The sequence below is a fragment of the Dermochelys coriacea genome, chromosome 5 (assembly GCF_009764565.3).
Source record: "Dermochelys coriacea isolate rDerCor1 chromosome 5, rDerCor1.pri.v4, whole genome shotgun sequence".
Lineage (NCBI taxonomy): Eukaryota > Metazoa > Chordata > Testudines > Dermochelyidae > Dermochelys > Dermochelys coriacea.
This window is the reverse complement of record NC_050072.1, coordinates 37,833,213-37,847,676: the sequence shown is the minus strand read 5'-3', so window position 1 is coordinate 37,847,676 and position 14,464 is coordinate 37,833,213. Positions and strand designations below refer to the sequence as shown.

Sequence of the window (14,464 nt, the reverse complement as noted above, 5' to 3'; positions counted from 1 at the left end):
ATTCCACTGCTTGGAAGCCCTCTGTACAGAGCTTTGGGCTGGTTTTGTCCAAAAGGAGTTAAAAAGAGACAGATTTTGGCTGGAAATGTTTGAGTATTAAAAATAAATGAAAATATTTCTTTTTACCCACCTACCTCTGACTCAGGCATACCTGCTGTGATATGGCCTTGCTGCAAGACAGGGAAATAAATGAAGGTAGAGGGAAAAAAACCTAAGAACCCTGAAGCTTAAAAAAATGATCTCTGAGAAAGAAAGGAGAAACAAGACTTAGAAAAAATATACTGCTTCCCTCTGCTGTGCTTTAACTGTCGTGTCATGCTCAAGTGTCTTTGCCTTGAGTTTGTAACTACACCGATGGTGGTTCACTTTGTGCTGCAACCTCCGCTTTGCACAGGAACAGTACTTTATTGCTTGGGGTGAGGGCCAGAAATGTATTTGATAACCTTACAAAATCATAGTCACTAGAGGGAAAAGAGAGCAGCTGGGCTCAGGTACTTCTAAATATCATCCTTTGCCATCTCCAACAGTTTCTCCAGCATTTACTCAGTATATCCAAAATATACACACCTCCTTATCCAAAACCAATCCAAACAGTTGTCCTCAAAGATCTTCTGCCATCCACTTATTTATCACAAAGTTGGCAGAATGAACACAGCCAGATACGTCATTCCTCATTTTTAATTATTCATTGGTCTCTGATATTAAACAAGATTGCTGTGTTAAGTTATGATTTAGTACTTACGTAAAGCATATGCAAAACACTTCCATTTTGATTTATAAATGGCTAAACAAGGTGGTAGGCAGATGGAGAATCAAACCCTGAGGGCTCTAGTCTCTTGACTGTTGCCATGCCATTTCAGAATACTATATTCAGAAAGACAGAAAAAATGAGACAGGCTTTGTGGAGAATGGACATTGCTGACGAGAGCCAGCCACTGGGTCCACGTCTAGTGCAGGATATGAATAAGACCTATTGACTTTATATGCTGTGGTGAGAGAACGGGGCCCTGTAGGGAGATCAGTGATATTTACACCAAATACTGTAATGAATGAGCCTATGATTTACAAGCCTGTCATTTTAGAGGGATAAGAGACCATAAAGATACTTCACAGCTTATTACAAGCAAGAGCAGGAAAACATTCAGTCTGTAGCTGCGAGATATGTGTATACCTGCTAAGTCATGTTGAAATTCTTTGAGAGCTAGAGACACAGCACCAAGACAGGCACCTTAAGCTTGTCTCAGAATGGGTCAGATACCTTTCTCAGAGAAAAGAAAAGGAATACTTGTGGCACCTTAGAGACTAACAAATTTATTAGAGCATAAGCTTTGCATCCGATGAAGTGAGCTGTAGCTCACGAAAGCTTATGCTCTAATAAATTTGTTAGTCTCTAAGGTGCCACAAGTACTCAGTTTCTTTTTGCGAATACAGACTAACACGGCTGCTACTCTGAAACCTTTCTCAGAGACACCATTTCCTTCAGTATGCATGAGAGTAGAAAAGTTCTATTCCAGACACACCTCATCTTCAAGCTCCTTCATGCCTGTTTGTGCCATCACCCAGAGATAGCTCTCAAAAAGATGCTGTTGAGAGGGGCCATGCGGTCAAAATATTCTTATTTCCTGTGAGTCTACTGTTTTCTAAGGATTATGGCTCGTTCACAGGTGCCTATGTTCCTGACTTTGAAAGCTACGGTGATCTCATTTCCTCGGTCCTACTGTACACATTGAATAGAATGCATAGCTCCAAAAGGAGGAAGGGGGCTTTTCCCAGAAGGCGGCAAGGACATATCGTAATTGACTGGTGAAAAGATAGTTCAGATACTATTTGAAAGTCAATTAAAAGATAGCGTTACAGAAATCAAGTATCAAATTTGTTTCTAACAGTGTCTTTTTTCTGCATTCCCACACTAGGTCAGCACTTGGTTTGACCATACTCTGGGGCATCTTGCTTTGCCATTATCTCAGCCCAATAACAAAGCACCTCTACAATTTCTTCCCATGGCACAAAAAAAAAGTAAACCTCCAAACGTCTAATTCAAGAGCACCTAAGACAAGCAATGGGCTACGGGAGAGATTGCCCTCAGCTGCTATACATTAGCACTGACTGCAACAAATCTATCTGGCCCTCTCTCTGTATTACTTTCCTCCTCTCAATTCTCCCAGCATGAGAGATACTTCTCTAGCGTTAAAAAAAACCCAAAAAACGAAATGCACAATTAGGTCATGAAACCAATATTGTCCCTATACTCTCCATGCTGATTAAACAAAAGCAACTCAGTTTAACAACCATATGTAGATTTCAGCAATAAGTCATGGCAGGGGGTGAGTTGCACTGTATTAATTCATGCTCAGTGTATTGCTAAACAATAAAATACAGCAGTATAGGCTTTTTCTCTAATCTTTATTAGAATCTCTGCATTGCTACATATTCCTGCCTATTTAATTTTCAAATAAAAGTCTGGCTGAGACCTTCCTTCCCCACCTACAACACAGGTCTCCTGATCTTCCCTTACCTGATGGCATCTGATTGACCTGTATCCCATCTAACACTCTTCCACTTGCTGCATGGTTAGAAAGTGAGTGGATAGATTCTGCCCCCAGCCTCTCTCTTCATGAGGCTAGCAAGTTGACTCCCTCTACCTCCCATCCTTCAGATATCTCCGAGGTGGTGACATGCTGCCCACCCCATATTCAGCAGTAGCAGGACTATGATACACTTCTTTGCTTCTGCTGTTGTTGGACGCCTTTACTTCATTCAGGATTTAATGAGCTCCTAATGCATGGCACTAACAGGAAACCTAACATAGGTTGACTTAAGTTTATAGTGTAGACACACCCTGAGAAACAAATAAAATTCAGTCTAGCCAGAAACTGTGAAGAAAAATCAAAAAGGTGCTAACAAACAGCAAATACAATAACAATTGTATTGGGTTAAAAAGCAAGTCATCCCTGCCTTTCTATTTACTTGCCTTTATTGCTGGATTGGTAAAATGGCACAATATTATTATTCAGAGTAGTCAAGCCTGTGCAAATTATCTTCTCTTGCAGCAGAAACAGGCAATAAACAATTCTTTATTAGGAACAGGTGCAGTGCTCACAAACCTCATATTTTCACTGATATTTCTTAAGTAACCACTAATCAATCAGGAGATGTAATGGTCTAGATACAGAGCTAAATCTAGAGTATGGCTGCTTTGCACTAGTCCTTCATTGTGCTTGGGTTCATAAAAGCTAAATGCCTGGCCCATGGAGGATCAGCTAGTGTAAGGATTATCCTGAAGTGGCACAGAGCTCTTATAGGTTTCAGAGTAGCAGCCGTATTAGTCTGTATTCGCAAAAAGAAAAGGAGTACTTGTGGCACCTTAGAGACTAACAAATTTATTTGAGCATAAGCTTTCGTGAGCTACATCTCACTTCATCGGATGCATTCAGTGGCTCATATACCATGCACCCTGGCCTGTTGCCAGAATAGTAGAGAAAAGGGGGCATGGTTAGATAAAAGGGGGTGCTCTTATGCCACACTAATCCTGGCTTGTGGTTACAGTCACTTTTGCCCCTTTCAACCCAGTTTCATTTAAAGCTGACCTCAAACTGCTCTGACACAGCTACACCAGAAAGCAAAGGACAGCTTTAAACAACCCTTACACACCACCCTGACTCATGCTCTGCGAATATTCACCCCATCCAAAGTTCTGGACCTTAATTTTTAAACTGAGAACTGAAGAAGCCTCTATGCCAAACAATACCCAGAGGAAATGATTCTTCAAATAGTTCTCTACATATATGAGAGAGAGAGAGAGAAATGCTCTGTTCTAGTGTGCACCACAAATCTTATTAGCATACAGTTATGGGTTTTCCTTCCCTTTGCAGATGATCCATTCATTGCAGCAGTACAGGTATCTTAACATACTTCAATTACCTTGCTGAAATATAACAAACTAATTACAATATTTCTATTCATATTAAGCTCTAGATACACTTCCCTTTTCCTCCCTGCTGCCACATTTTTTTCAAAGAACATGTGCAGTGTTCTCCCAATAGTTGTGCACATGAATAGGGTCAAGCTAGAAAGTTACTGGGGGAAGAGTTACTGGTACATGATGGTTCTTCCACTGGCTTCCCCAGAGGGGTGTAGGTTGAGGGTGGGGTCATGGCAAAGCTGGGGCAGGTTGAGCAGGAGTCACAGTGAATGCTAAACTCACTTAGGGAATGTCTACACTGCAATTAGACAACTGCAGCTGGCCCGTCCCTGCTGACTTGGGCTTGCGGTGCTTAGGGTAAGGGTCTATTTAATTGTGGTATAGATTTTCGGGCTCCAGCCTGAACCCTGGGACCCTCCCACCTCACAGGGTCCTAGAGCCCAGGCTCCAGCCCAAGCCCAAACATCTACATTGCAATTAAACAGCCCCTGAGCCTCAGCCAATTGGCACTGGCCAGCAGCAGGATTTTAATTGCAGTGTAGACATCCCTTAAAATTCTGGCAGAGCTACCCCTGATTCCCAGAAATCCAGTGAGGAATTCTGGCTGAGTCTTACTGCAGCATGGACCCTTTTAGCTCTACATTCAGAGGCACCGACTTTCCACTTTCCTCTGAGGTGCTCGACCCCCCATTCTGCCCCAGGCCCCACCCACATCCACCCCTTCCCCCAAGGCCCCACCCCGTCTCCTCCCTCTCATGCCCCACCCCTTCCCACCCCCTCCCCCGAGTGCGTCCCACCCTTGCTCCACCCCCTCTCACCCAACACCTCTTGCTCGCCGCTGAACAGCTGATCATGGTAGGCAGGAGGCACTGGGACGGAGGAGGAGGCGTTGTTTGGTGGGGCCCACCAGTGGACAGGACGCACTGACAGGAAGGAGCTGATCATTGAGGCTGCCGGTGGGTGCTAAGCACACACTATTTTTTCCCCGTGAGTGCTCCAGCCTCGGAGCACCCAGAGAATCGGCGCCTATGCCTACATTTATGACCAGGTTATACCTTAAAATTAGTAAAGTTTCTATTGAAGAACCCCCATGGACACTTTCACTTAAACAGCAAGTTTCAGATGACATATGTCTCTGCGCCTTAATGAGATGTTTAGTTACGCTAAGCACTGCCTTCTATTTCACATTAGTCCTGGCCTCTGAATACAGACTTCTCCCTTTGTTGATGATGAAGGGCTCTATCATGAAGTATAAGAAGTGCAGCTATGATATATAGCATGACACGATCACAGGAGAACTGAAACACGTGAGGCATCTAGAACTACGCAGCAGATAAGGAAAATTTCTTCCACACAAGAATTTCATAATCCATTAAAACACTAATAAATTTGGACAAGAAGTGGGACTTAGTACTTGTGAAAGCTGCTGGCTTGATGTTTATCTACAGAATTCTAGCAGCAGAAGCTTCCTCACACTCCAACTCCAGAGTGTCTTAGGCCACAATCCTTCAAACGCTTATGCATATGCTTAACTTTAAGCATGTGGCTAACACTAACGAAATCTGTGGCCTGCTTACATGATTAAAGTGAAGCATGTGCATAAGTGTTTGCAAGATCAGGGCTTTAGTACCAGTTGTGGAAGCTGATGTCTGCAGTGTAGACACACGTTGACTGGATTGAGACCACCAAACCAGCCACCAGGTGGACACAACTATTGATTACTACTAACCTGGGCTGATTTAAACCAGCACCCTAGAGCTGAGAGGTCTGTACCTATTACCAATCCCTGAAGTCACACAACTCCCTAGCAACACAACTTCAGCTGGAGTAACGGATGGTCCAGCTTGAAGACAATCAGAAGTTTCAGTATGTATCTACACAAATAAGGATATTCTGAAGATAAAGTAGGAAGAATGGAAAGATCTGAAAAGAAAAACAAAAATAACCATGCTCTTTATATCTACAAAAAGCAGAAAAATTAATATTCTGAAGCTTTTCTTCCAATAGACTTTAGACAACTAAGTAGCTTTACACGTCTTACCATTTTGCACATCAGGAGAGTCAATGTGTCTCAATCTCAGGAAAAGTAGATAGCGAGAGAGAAGAAATGTCAGGGAAATGTAAACAGTGTTAACATTACACTACAAAAGGCAGTTTCAGCAGCAAAAGTTAGAACTATTCTAGTCCTGAAACAATTTCTTCTAGTGCTAGCCTTGAAGATGTACAGAATGTTAAAGACACAGGCATTTTATCCTAATAAGGAGATTTTAAAGCAATACAAATATTGGAATAGCCAGAATCATTCTTAAATGCAGATGGATAATTTGTGTCTCCTGTGTTGGTGCAGACTTGAAAGGTGCTAAGGCTCTCCTGTCAGGTGCCAAGTACCCTCTCTTCCCACTAAGCTCCTCACAAGTTGATAGTGTTCTGCACCTCAGCAAGGATATAAGGCCCTGAATCTACACGCTTAAAACACTAGCCTTGTGTTCTTGGAAACAACATGTGGTCTGTGGATAGCGGATTTGTGTATATTTTACCCCCAAAACAGGGCCCAATCTGACATTTCTTCCACAGGCAAACTGTACAGACTTCTGTTTTGTCTCTACCTGGATTGCAGGGACACACCCATAATCCCTTCTTCAGTGTGATTTGCACAAAGACAGATTTGAACGGATTACTTGTTGTCAAAAGGAAATTTAGCACGTACATGATCCCACATTTTCTTAGCTAATGGTATCCGCTCTGATCACCTGCTTAAGAACATAAGAATGGCCATACTGGGTCAGACCAAAGGTCCATCCAGCCCAGTATCCTACTGACAGTGGCCAATGCCAAGTGCCCCAGAGGGAGTGAATTTAACAGGTAATGATCTAGTGATCTCTCTCCTGCCATCCATCTCCACATCCTGACAAACAAAGGCCAGGGACACCATTCCTTATCCATCCTGGCTAATAGCCATTAATGGACTTAACCTCCATGAATTTATCCGATTCTCTTTTAAACCCGGTTATAGTCCTAGCCTTTCACAACCTCCTCAGGCAAGGAGTTCCACAGATTGACTGTGCGCTGAGTGAAGAAGAACTTCCTTTTATTTGTTTTAAACCTGCTGCCCATTAATTTCATTTGGTGGCCCCTAGTTCTTATATTATGGGAATAAGTACATAAACTTTTCCTTATTCACTTTCTCCACACCACTCACGATTTTATATACATCTATCATATCCCCCCTTAGTCTCCTCTTTTCCAAGTTGAAAAGTCCTAGCCTCTTTAATCTCTCCTCATATGAGACTCGTTCCAAACCCCTAATCATTTTAGTTGCCCTTTTCTGAACCTTTTCTAATGCTGTATATCTTTTTTGAGATGAGGGGACCACATCTGTACACAGTATTCAAGATGTGGGCGTACCATGGATTTATATAAGGGCAATAAGTTATTCTCCATCTTATTCTCTATCCCTTTTTTAATGATTCCTAAAATCCTGTTTGCTTTTTTGACTGCCGCTACACACTGCATGGACGTCTTCAGAGAACTATCCACAATGACTCCAAGATCTTTCTTCTGATTAGTTGTAGCTAAATTACCACCATCATATTGTATGTATAGTTGGGGTTGTTTTTTCCAATGTGCATTACTTTACATTTATTCACATGAAATTTCATTTGCCATTTTGTTGCCTAATCACTTAGTTTTGTGAGATCTTTTTGAAGTTCTTCACAGTCTGCTTTGGTCTTAACTCTCTTGAGCAGTTCAGTATCATCTGCAACCTTTGCCACCTCACTGTTTACCCTTTTCTCCAAATCATTTATGAATAAATTCAATAGGATTGGTCCTAGGACTGACCCTTGGGGAACACCATTAGTTATCCCTCTCCATTCTGAAAATTTACCATTTATGCCTACCCTTTGTTCCCTGTCTTTTAACTAGTTCTCAATCCATGAAAGGATCTTCCCTCTTATCCCACGACAACTTAATTTATGTAAGAGCCTTTGGTGAAGGACCTTGTCAAAGGCTTTCTGGAAATCTAAGTACACTATGTCCACTGGATCCCCCCTGTCCACATGCTTGTTGACCCCCTCAAAGAACTCTAATAGATTAGTAAGATATGATCTCCCTGTACAGAAACCATGTTGACTTTTGCGCAACAATTTATGTTCTTCTATGTGTCTGACAACTTTATTCTTTACTATTGTTTCAACTAATTTGCCCGGTACTGATGTTAGACTTTCCAGTCTGTAATTGCCAGGATCACCTCTAGTGCCCTTCTTAAGTATTGGCATTACATTAGCTATCTTCCAGTCATTGGGTACAAAAAGAAAAGGAGTACTTGTGGCACCTTAGAGACTAACAAATTTATTTGAGCATAAGCTTTCGGGAACTACAGCTCACTTCATCGATGAAGTGAGCTGTAGCTCATGAAAGTTTATGCTCAAATAAATTTGTTAGTCTCTAAGATGCCACAAGTACTCCTTTTCTTTTTGCGGATACAGACTAACATGGCTGCTACTCTGAAACCTGTCATTGGGTACAGTAGCTGATTTAAAGGACAGGTTACAAACCATAGTTAATAGTTCCACAATTTCACATTTCAGTTCTTTCAGAACTCTTGGGTGAATGCCATCTGGTCCTGGTGACTTGTTACTGTTAAGTTTCTCAATTAATTCCAAAACTTCCTCTAGTGACACTTCCAATCTGTGATAATTCCTTAGATTTGTCACCTATAAAAGACAGCTCAGGTTTGGGAATCTCCCTAACATCCTCAGCCATGAAGACTGAAGCAAAGAATTCATTTAGTTTCTCTGTGATGACTTTATCGTCTTTAAGTGCTCCTTTTGTATCTCGATCATCCAGGGGCCCCACTGGTTGTTTAGCAGGCTTCCTGCTTCTGATGTACTTAAAAAGCATTTTATTACCTTTTGAGTTTTTGGCTAGCTGTTCCTCTCCTTTTTGGCCCTTCTTATTACATTTTTACGTTTAATTTGGCAGTGTTTATGCTCCTTTCTATTTACCTCACTATGATTTGACTTCCACTTTCTAAAAGATGCCTTTTTATCTCTCACTGCTTCTTTTACAGGGTTGTTAAGCCATGGTGGCTCTTTTTTAGTTATTTTACTGTGTTTTTTAATTGGAGTATACATTTAAGTTGAGCCTCTATTATGGTGTCTTTGAAAAGTGTCCATGCAGCTTGCAGGGATTTCATTCTAGTCACTGTACCTTTTAATTTCTGTTTAACTAACCTCCTCATTTTTGCATAGTTCCCCTTTCTGAAATTAAATGCCACAGTGTTGGGCTGTTGAGGTGTTTGTCCCACGACAGGAATGTTAAATGTTATTATATTATGGTCACTATTTCCAAGCCGTCCTGTTATAGTTACCTCTTTGACCAGATCCTGCACTCCACTCAGGACTAGATCGAGAGTTGTCTCTCCCCTTGTGGGTTCCTGTACCAGTTGCTCCAAGAAGCAGTCATTTAAAGTATCAAGAAATTTTGTCTCTGCATTTCGTCCTGAGGTGACATATACCCACACAATATGGGGATAATTGAAATCCCACACTATTATTGAGTTTTTTATTTTGATAGCCTCTCTAATCTCCCTTAGCATTTCATTGTCACTATCACTGTCCCGGTCAGGTGGTCGATAATAGATCCCTACTGTTATATTCTTATTAGAGCATGGAATTCTATCCATAGAGATTCTATGGAACATGTGGATTCATTTAAGATTTTTATTTCATTTGATTCTACATTTTCTTTCACATATAGTGCCACTCCCCTTCCTCCCCCCTCAGCATGACCTGTCCTGTCCTTCCAATATATTTTGTACTCCGGAATGATTGTGTCCCATTGAGGAGATTCACCTATAGCAAAGGCAAGTTATGATGGCACTGCTGCCCTCCCACAATGATTCCACCAAACAGAGGGCTGCTTTAAGTTATGACTAGGGTTTCATAGTAGCAGCACATGCTACAGCTGCACAGATGAGGAACTAGATGAATATATCCTCTGGCCATCATAGTCATGTTTTTCACCAACCAGCACTGCCCACTAATGGGGTTGCATTGGCTCCTTTTGGGATTTGTGGCTGAGCAGGAATTGTGAGCACCTTAAACCTGCTGCCTTGCACCCAGCACAGACCAACCATAACACAGGGCAGAATCTAGCCAGAGGACAATTTGTTTTTACCAAAGGTGAGGTGGCTTGCATCAGATGTTTGTAAGAAAAGGGACTTATTTTTTTTCCTAAGTGTTATTCATGTTTTGATAAGAAAGGGATTTTTTTTCTAAGCGTTAATCAGACCCTTAAAAAATTTCTTATCCTTTTTTGACATGTCTTAGCACAAGAAATAAATTTGTCCCAGAAACTTCAAATGAAGATTCTCAATTATTAATAGTTTTTTGTTAATTTGTTTATGTTTTGTTTATTGACTACAGCATTATATGGATTTTACCACCGAGTTACTGATATGCATTTGACATTTTACCTCTAGTTTAATGTAAGCTGGTGTTTTCTGTGGTGTTGGGTTTTTTTTATAGCTGGAAATTTACAGTCTGTTTCATTTAGAACACTGAGGAGTAGATTCATTAAAAAGGATTCAGAACACTGATAGATTGGGTAAAAAAGAAGCAGACAAACCTACCGGCACCGGAAAACATTGATGGAATATAGGGAAGACAATTAGGCTCTGTTAAGGCCACTGTTCAGCAAAGTATTCACACATGTGCCTAACTTTAAGCATGTGAATAGTCCCACTTACATCAAGCCAATGTTCTAGTTCCATTGACTGCAATGGGACTTCTAACATGCTTAAAGTTAGGCACATGTGTAAGCAGCTTAAGGAACTAAGGCCTGAACATGTCAAAATGAATGGTTAAAGCATAGTAAATGAGAACATATGGGACAAATGACATCTCCAAGAAGGGACTTTGGTGGCTCTAGTGACCTGTATAACATTTTAGTTACCTGCAAGAAGAGCATAGTGCAACTCCATATGCTATTCATTGCAAAGCATTTTAGTCTCCATCTCATTGTTCAGAACCAATACTTAAAAATTGCTTTTAGTTTCCAATTTGGTTTATTTGGTCAAAATAAGTGAGATTTGCCAGCACACTTTGATTTCATATAGTTAAAGTCACCGTGTTTTGCCACTGATGTCCAAGGAAGCATTAGTAGGCCACTACGTGTATCTACCTAGAAAGACCATCTTATCTGATGAAGATCATGTTTGGTCTGATTCACTCAGCTCCGTGCTTCATGTAGTCAACGCAAAGTTACTAATATGCCATTTGAAACTGAACTGAATGATGCAGGAATACCATTCATTTCAAAAAGACATTCTGTAGTCAAATAAAAGTAACAAAGTATAATACAGCATGATGCTACATATCTAGATACTGCATACCAAGAACAGTATGGCTGTCAATACAGTTTATGAGAGGAGGTAAAAATAATCCATTTATTTAAAATGTTGCTCCCTGGAATATTCCAAAACTTCAAAAAAAAAAAAAAGGATTATTTTTACCTCCTCTCATAAACTGTATTGACAACCATACTATTCTTGGTGTGTATATATATTATTTATGAGGGTTTCAGAGGTTCAACAGCCATACAGTTTTACTCTAGCATACCCACGGGCAACACAGATGATATACTGCAAAACACTAAATCTAAAATAGCAGACACTATATTAGTTCAATGTGCAGTGACAAGGTTTTCCAAGATACGGCATTAAAAGTTTCATACAACCAAATGATGAGAGGCAGCATGGTTTAATGAAGAGAGCCCTAGAGTAGGCATCAGAAGATCTAAGTTCTATGGCTCTGCCACTGCCACTGTGTGACCTTGGGCATGCCATTTCCCCTCGGTTTCCTCTCCCACCCTTTGTGTGGCTTGTCCATTTAGATTACAAGCTTTTGGAGCCGGGGCTGTTTCATACAGTGTATTCACAGAGTGCTTAGCACAATGGTGGCCCCTATCTCAGTACAGTGGCCTTCAGAGGATACTGTAATGCAAACCACCACAACAATGGAGGTGCCTGTTTTGATAGAACAGGAGGCTTATTCTAGGTGGCTAGAGTGCATCTCCAAAACCCAGCTTCTGTATGTCACTTTGTAGCTCATTTAGATTAATAGACTCCTTCAAGCCAAGTACATATTCATAGTCTACACTGAAGAAGTATGATGAGAAATATGTTGGTGTCAAACTATACACATTACTATAATGTTGTAAATGAATGTTGCTGCTTTTGCTAGGAGAGACATGACCAATTAATTCTATTGTAGAGGCCACTTTGTGATTTAAAAAAAAAAATCAAGGAGAACTGTATAAAGACTATAATGGAAATGCAATTTTTCTGCTCTATTATCAGGAGATAATGAGGTGGTGTCAACATGAATTACCGTGTAATCACCAGAGTTTCCAAAGGTGCTGCTGTGAGCTTGCCATGTCATTACTGTGAAAGAGCATGCACTGCAAGCAATTAACTAATGCCAGCACTGTATGTTATAATCATGTTAAGGATATGACCTAAATTGATAAAAGCAAGGAAATTAAGAGACAAAGATGATGTGGCCCTGTCTCAGGGGGACCACAGAACAATGGGTGGCTTTATATACCATATCTTCCCAGGGATTTTCATCATGTTAGAAAACCTATTAATACACTTTATCTACAATGATGTCAAAAATGTGTTAGCTGGTCAGATCATAGTTAATCCTGGGGCATTGCTGGGTTAGCGATGATCAGCTAACATGATTTTAAACATGACTTGTCCTTGTCCATCTTAAAGGTGAAATCAAGTTTAATACCATGTTAGTTAATGTGTTCTAACATGAGGCATTTTTCTTGTATAGACAAGGCCTCAATGCTCCTCTCAGTAGAGCTTGACTTACTAGGGAGGGTTCATGGAGGAGACCTGGGGCAAGGTTTTAAACTCCTCAGATCACCATGAACTACATGGAAAGGAAGCATTAATGCTAAGGGGATGTCCAGCCATTTTTCCCCAGCCTTGGCAATATGGATCCTTAGGAGCTCTGCTAACATTGTCTCCTCTGCTTGGGCAATGCCAATCTCTGCAAAGGGGTTGGAGCAAGACTTAATGTAACTATGAGCATCAGCAACTTCTGCATAAATAGCCACTGGAATATCCTTGGGGGTCTGAGAGAAGCTTGCCACAGAGAACACCTGCCCCCTGACATCAGACTTCCCTGTTTCTGACATGCTTCCTCCCATTCCTGAACTGCACAATCTTATCTACACAGAGGGGTTTCTGCAAGCTCCCAGGCAGCAGAACTGTCAAATGGTCTCTTCTGTTTTTCCACGTTTGCTCCTTTCCAGCCATGTAAGTGGAAAGAAAAGTCTTTCCATAGACCCTCTACTGTAGCTCCTGGATTCAGAATTTCCTTCATTTTGTGGGAAGGACAGACCTTTACTGGTATTTCAAGACAGTCCTCAGTATTTACTGTACATCTAAGATAGTTCACTTGTACACATGTGAATATGCCATAAATGTCTCCCGTTGTATTTCTCATGGTATCTACTACAGAATGTGAATTCTGCTGCATTTGAGCAAAAAAATAACCACATGTTTTAATATATTAGACAATTGGATAATGCAGAAAAGAGCTCTAGGGCCAGATTTGTAAAGGTATTTAGGTTTAGATTACAGTGGGAGTTAGCCCTTAATAAATCTGGCCCTTTGAGCTTTTCAGTACTGTGCCAGACGTATTAATATTACTATACAGAGTACTAGAAATAATCTTCATCAGAGAACATGGAAAGAAACATACCCTGAGGTAGAACAATAGCTGTATACTGTGTCACGACTACACACAACATTCAGAGGACATATGTTTTTCAGCTTACCCAAATCTGTAGCTTAATCCTTTTTTCATTTTTGAAAACCGTTTTGACTTTGAAATCGATCCCGACCGTGCTTACAAATGCAGATGTAAAGGAATCGTCAGCATAACGGAACAAAAAGGAGGTTTTCCCAACACTGCTGTTGCCAATGATGAGCAATTTGAACATGTAATCAAAGTTCTGGTCAGATGTGTCTTTCTGGCCATATCTGGAATCTTGAGCAGATGCCATCTGTAAATCAAAATAAAAAGGATTTTTTATGGTCTTTTGTACTTTATAAATCAGAGACCTTTATATTTTATTGGACTCTTTGGCAACAGATATCAATGAATTCAAGGACAAGTTCACAGAGGCCCTAAGTCCTTCTTATGAAGCTGGTATCCATGGTAATAATTCCTACTGCAAAAGATAATGGCAAAAAACTTACAGTATCAGGAAGATGGTACATCAGGACTAAATATAACTGTTGATCAGTATCAAGAAATAAACAAAACAAAACAAAAAGAAAGAAAAGAAACGCCAACAAAAGGACCAGGTCAATTTCTGAATATAGTACCAAAAAAAAACCAAAAAACTATTTTCACAGAATGTTAAGAATGTGACAGCACACTACCATAAAAATACAGAAATTAATCCTGGAGAAAAGTACTGTATGTTTCTGTATATAAGAGGGGAAAATAAGGAAGC

At 40.5% G+C, this 14,464-nt stretch overlaps 1 protein-coding gene across 3 annotated transcripts in view; it reads right to left on the bottom strand.

Annotated features, from left to right (window-relative positions):
- The window catches only part of RAB3C (RAB3C, member RAS oncogene family), a 218,572-nt gene that overhangs the window by 171,515 nt on the left and 32,593 nt on the right, over positions 1 to 14,464 (bottom strand). For all 3 annotated transcript variants that reach the window (XM_043514715.1, XM_038402675.2, XM_038402674.2), the window contains exon 2: positions 13,781 to 14,008. In XM_043514715.1, coding sequence (XP_043370650.1) covers positions 13,781 to 14,008 — 228 coding nt within the window. The remainder of the gene's footprint in view (positions 1 to 13,780; positions 14,009 to 14,464) is intronic.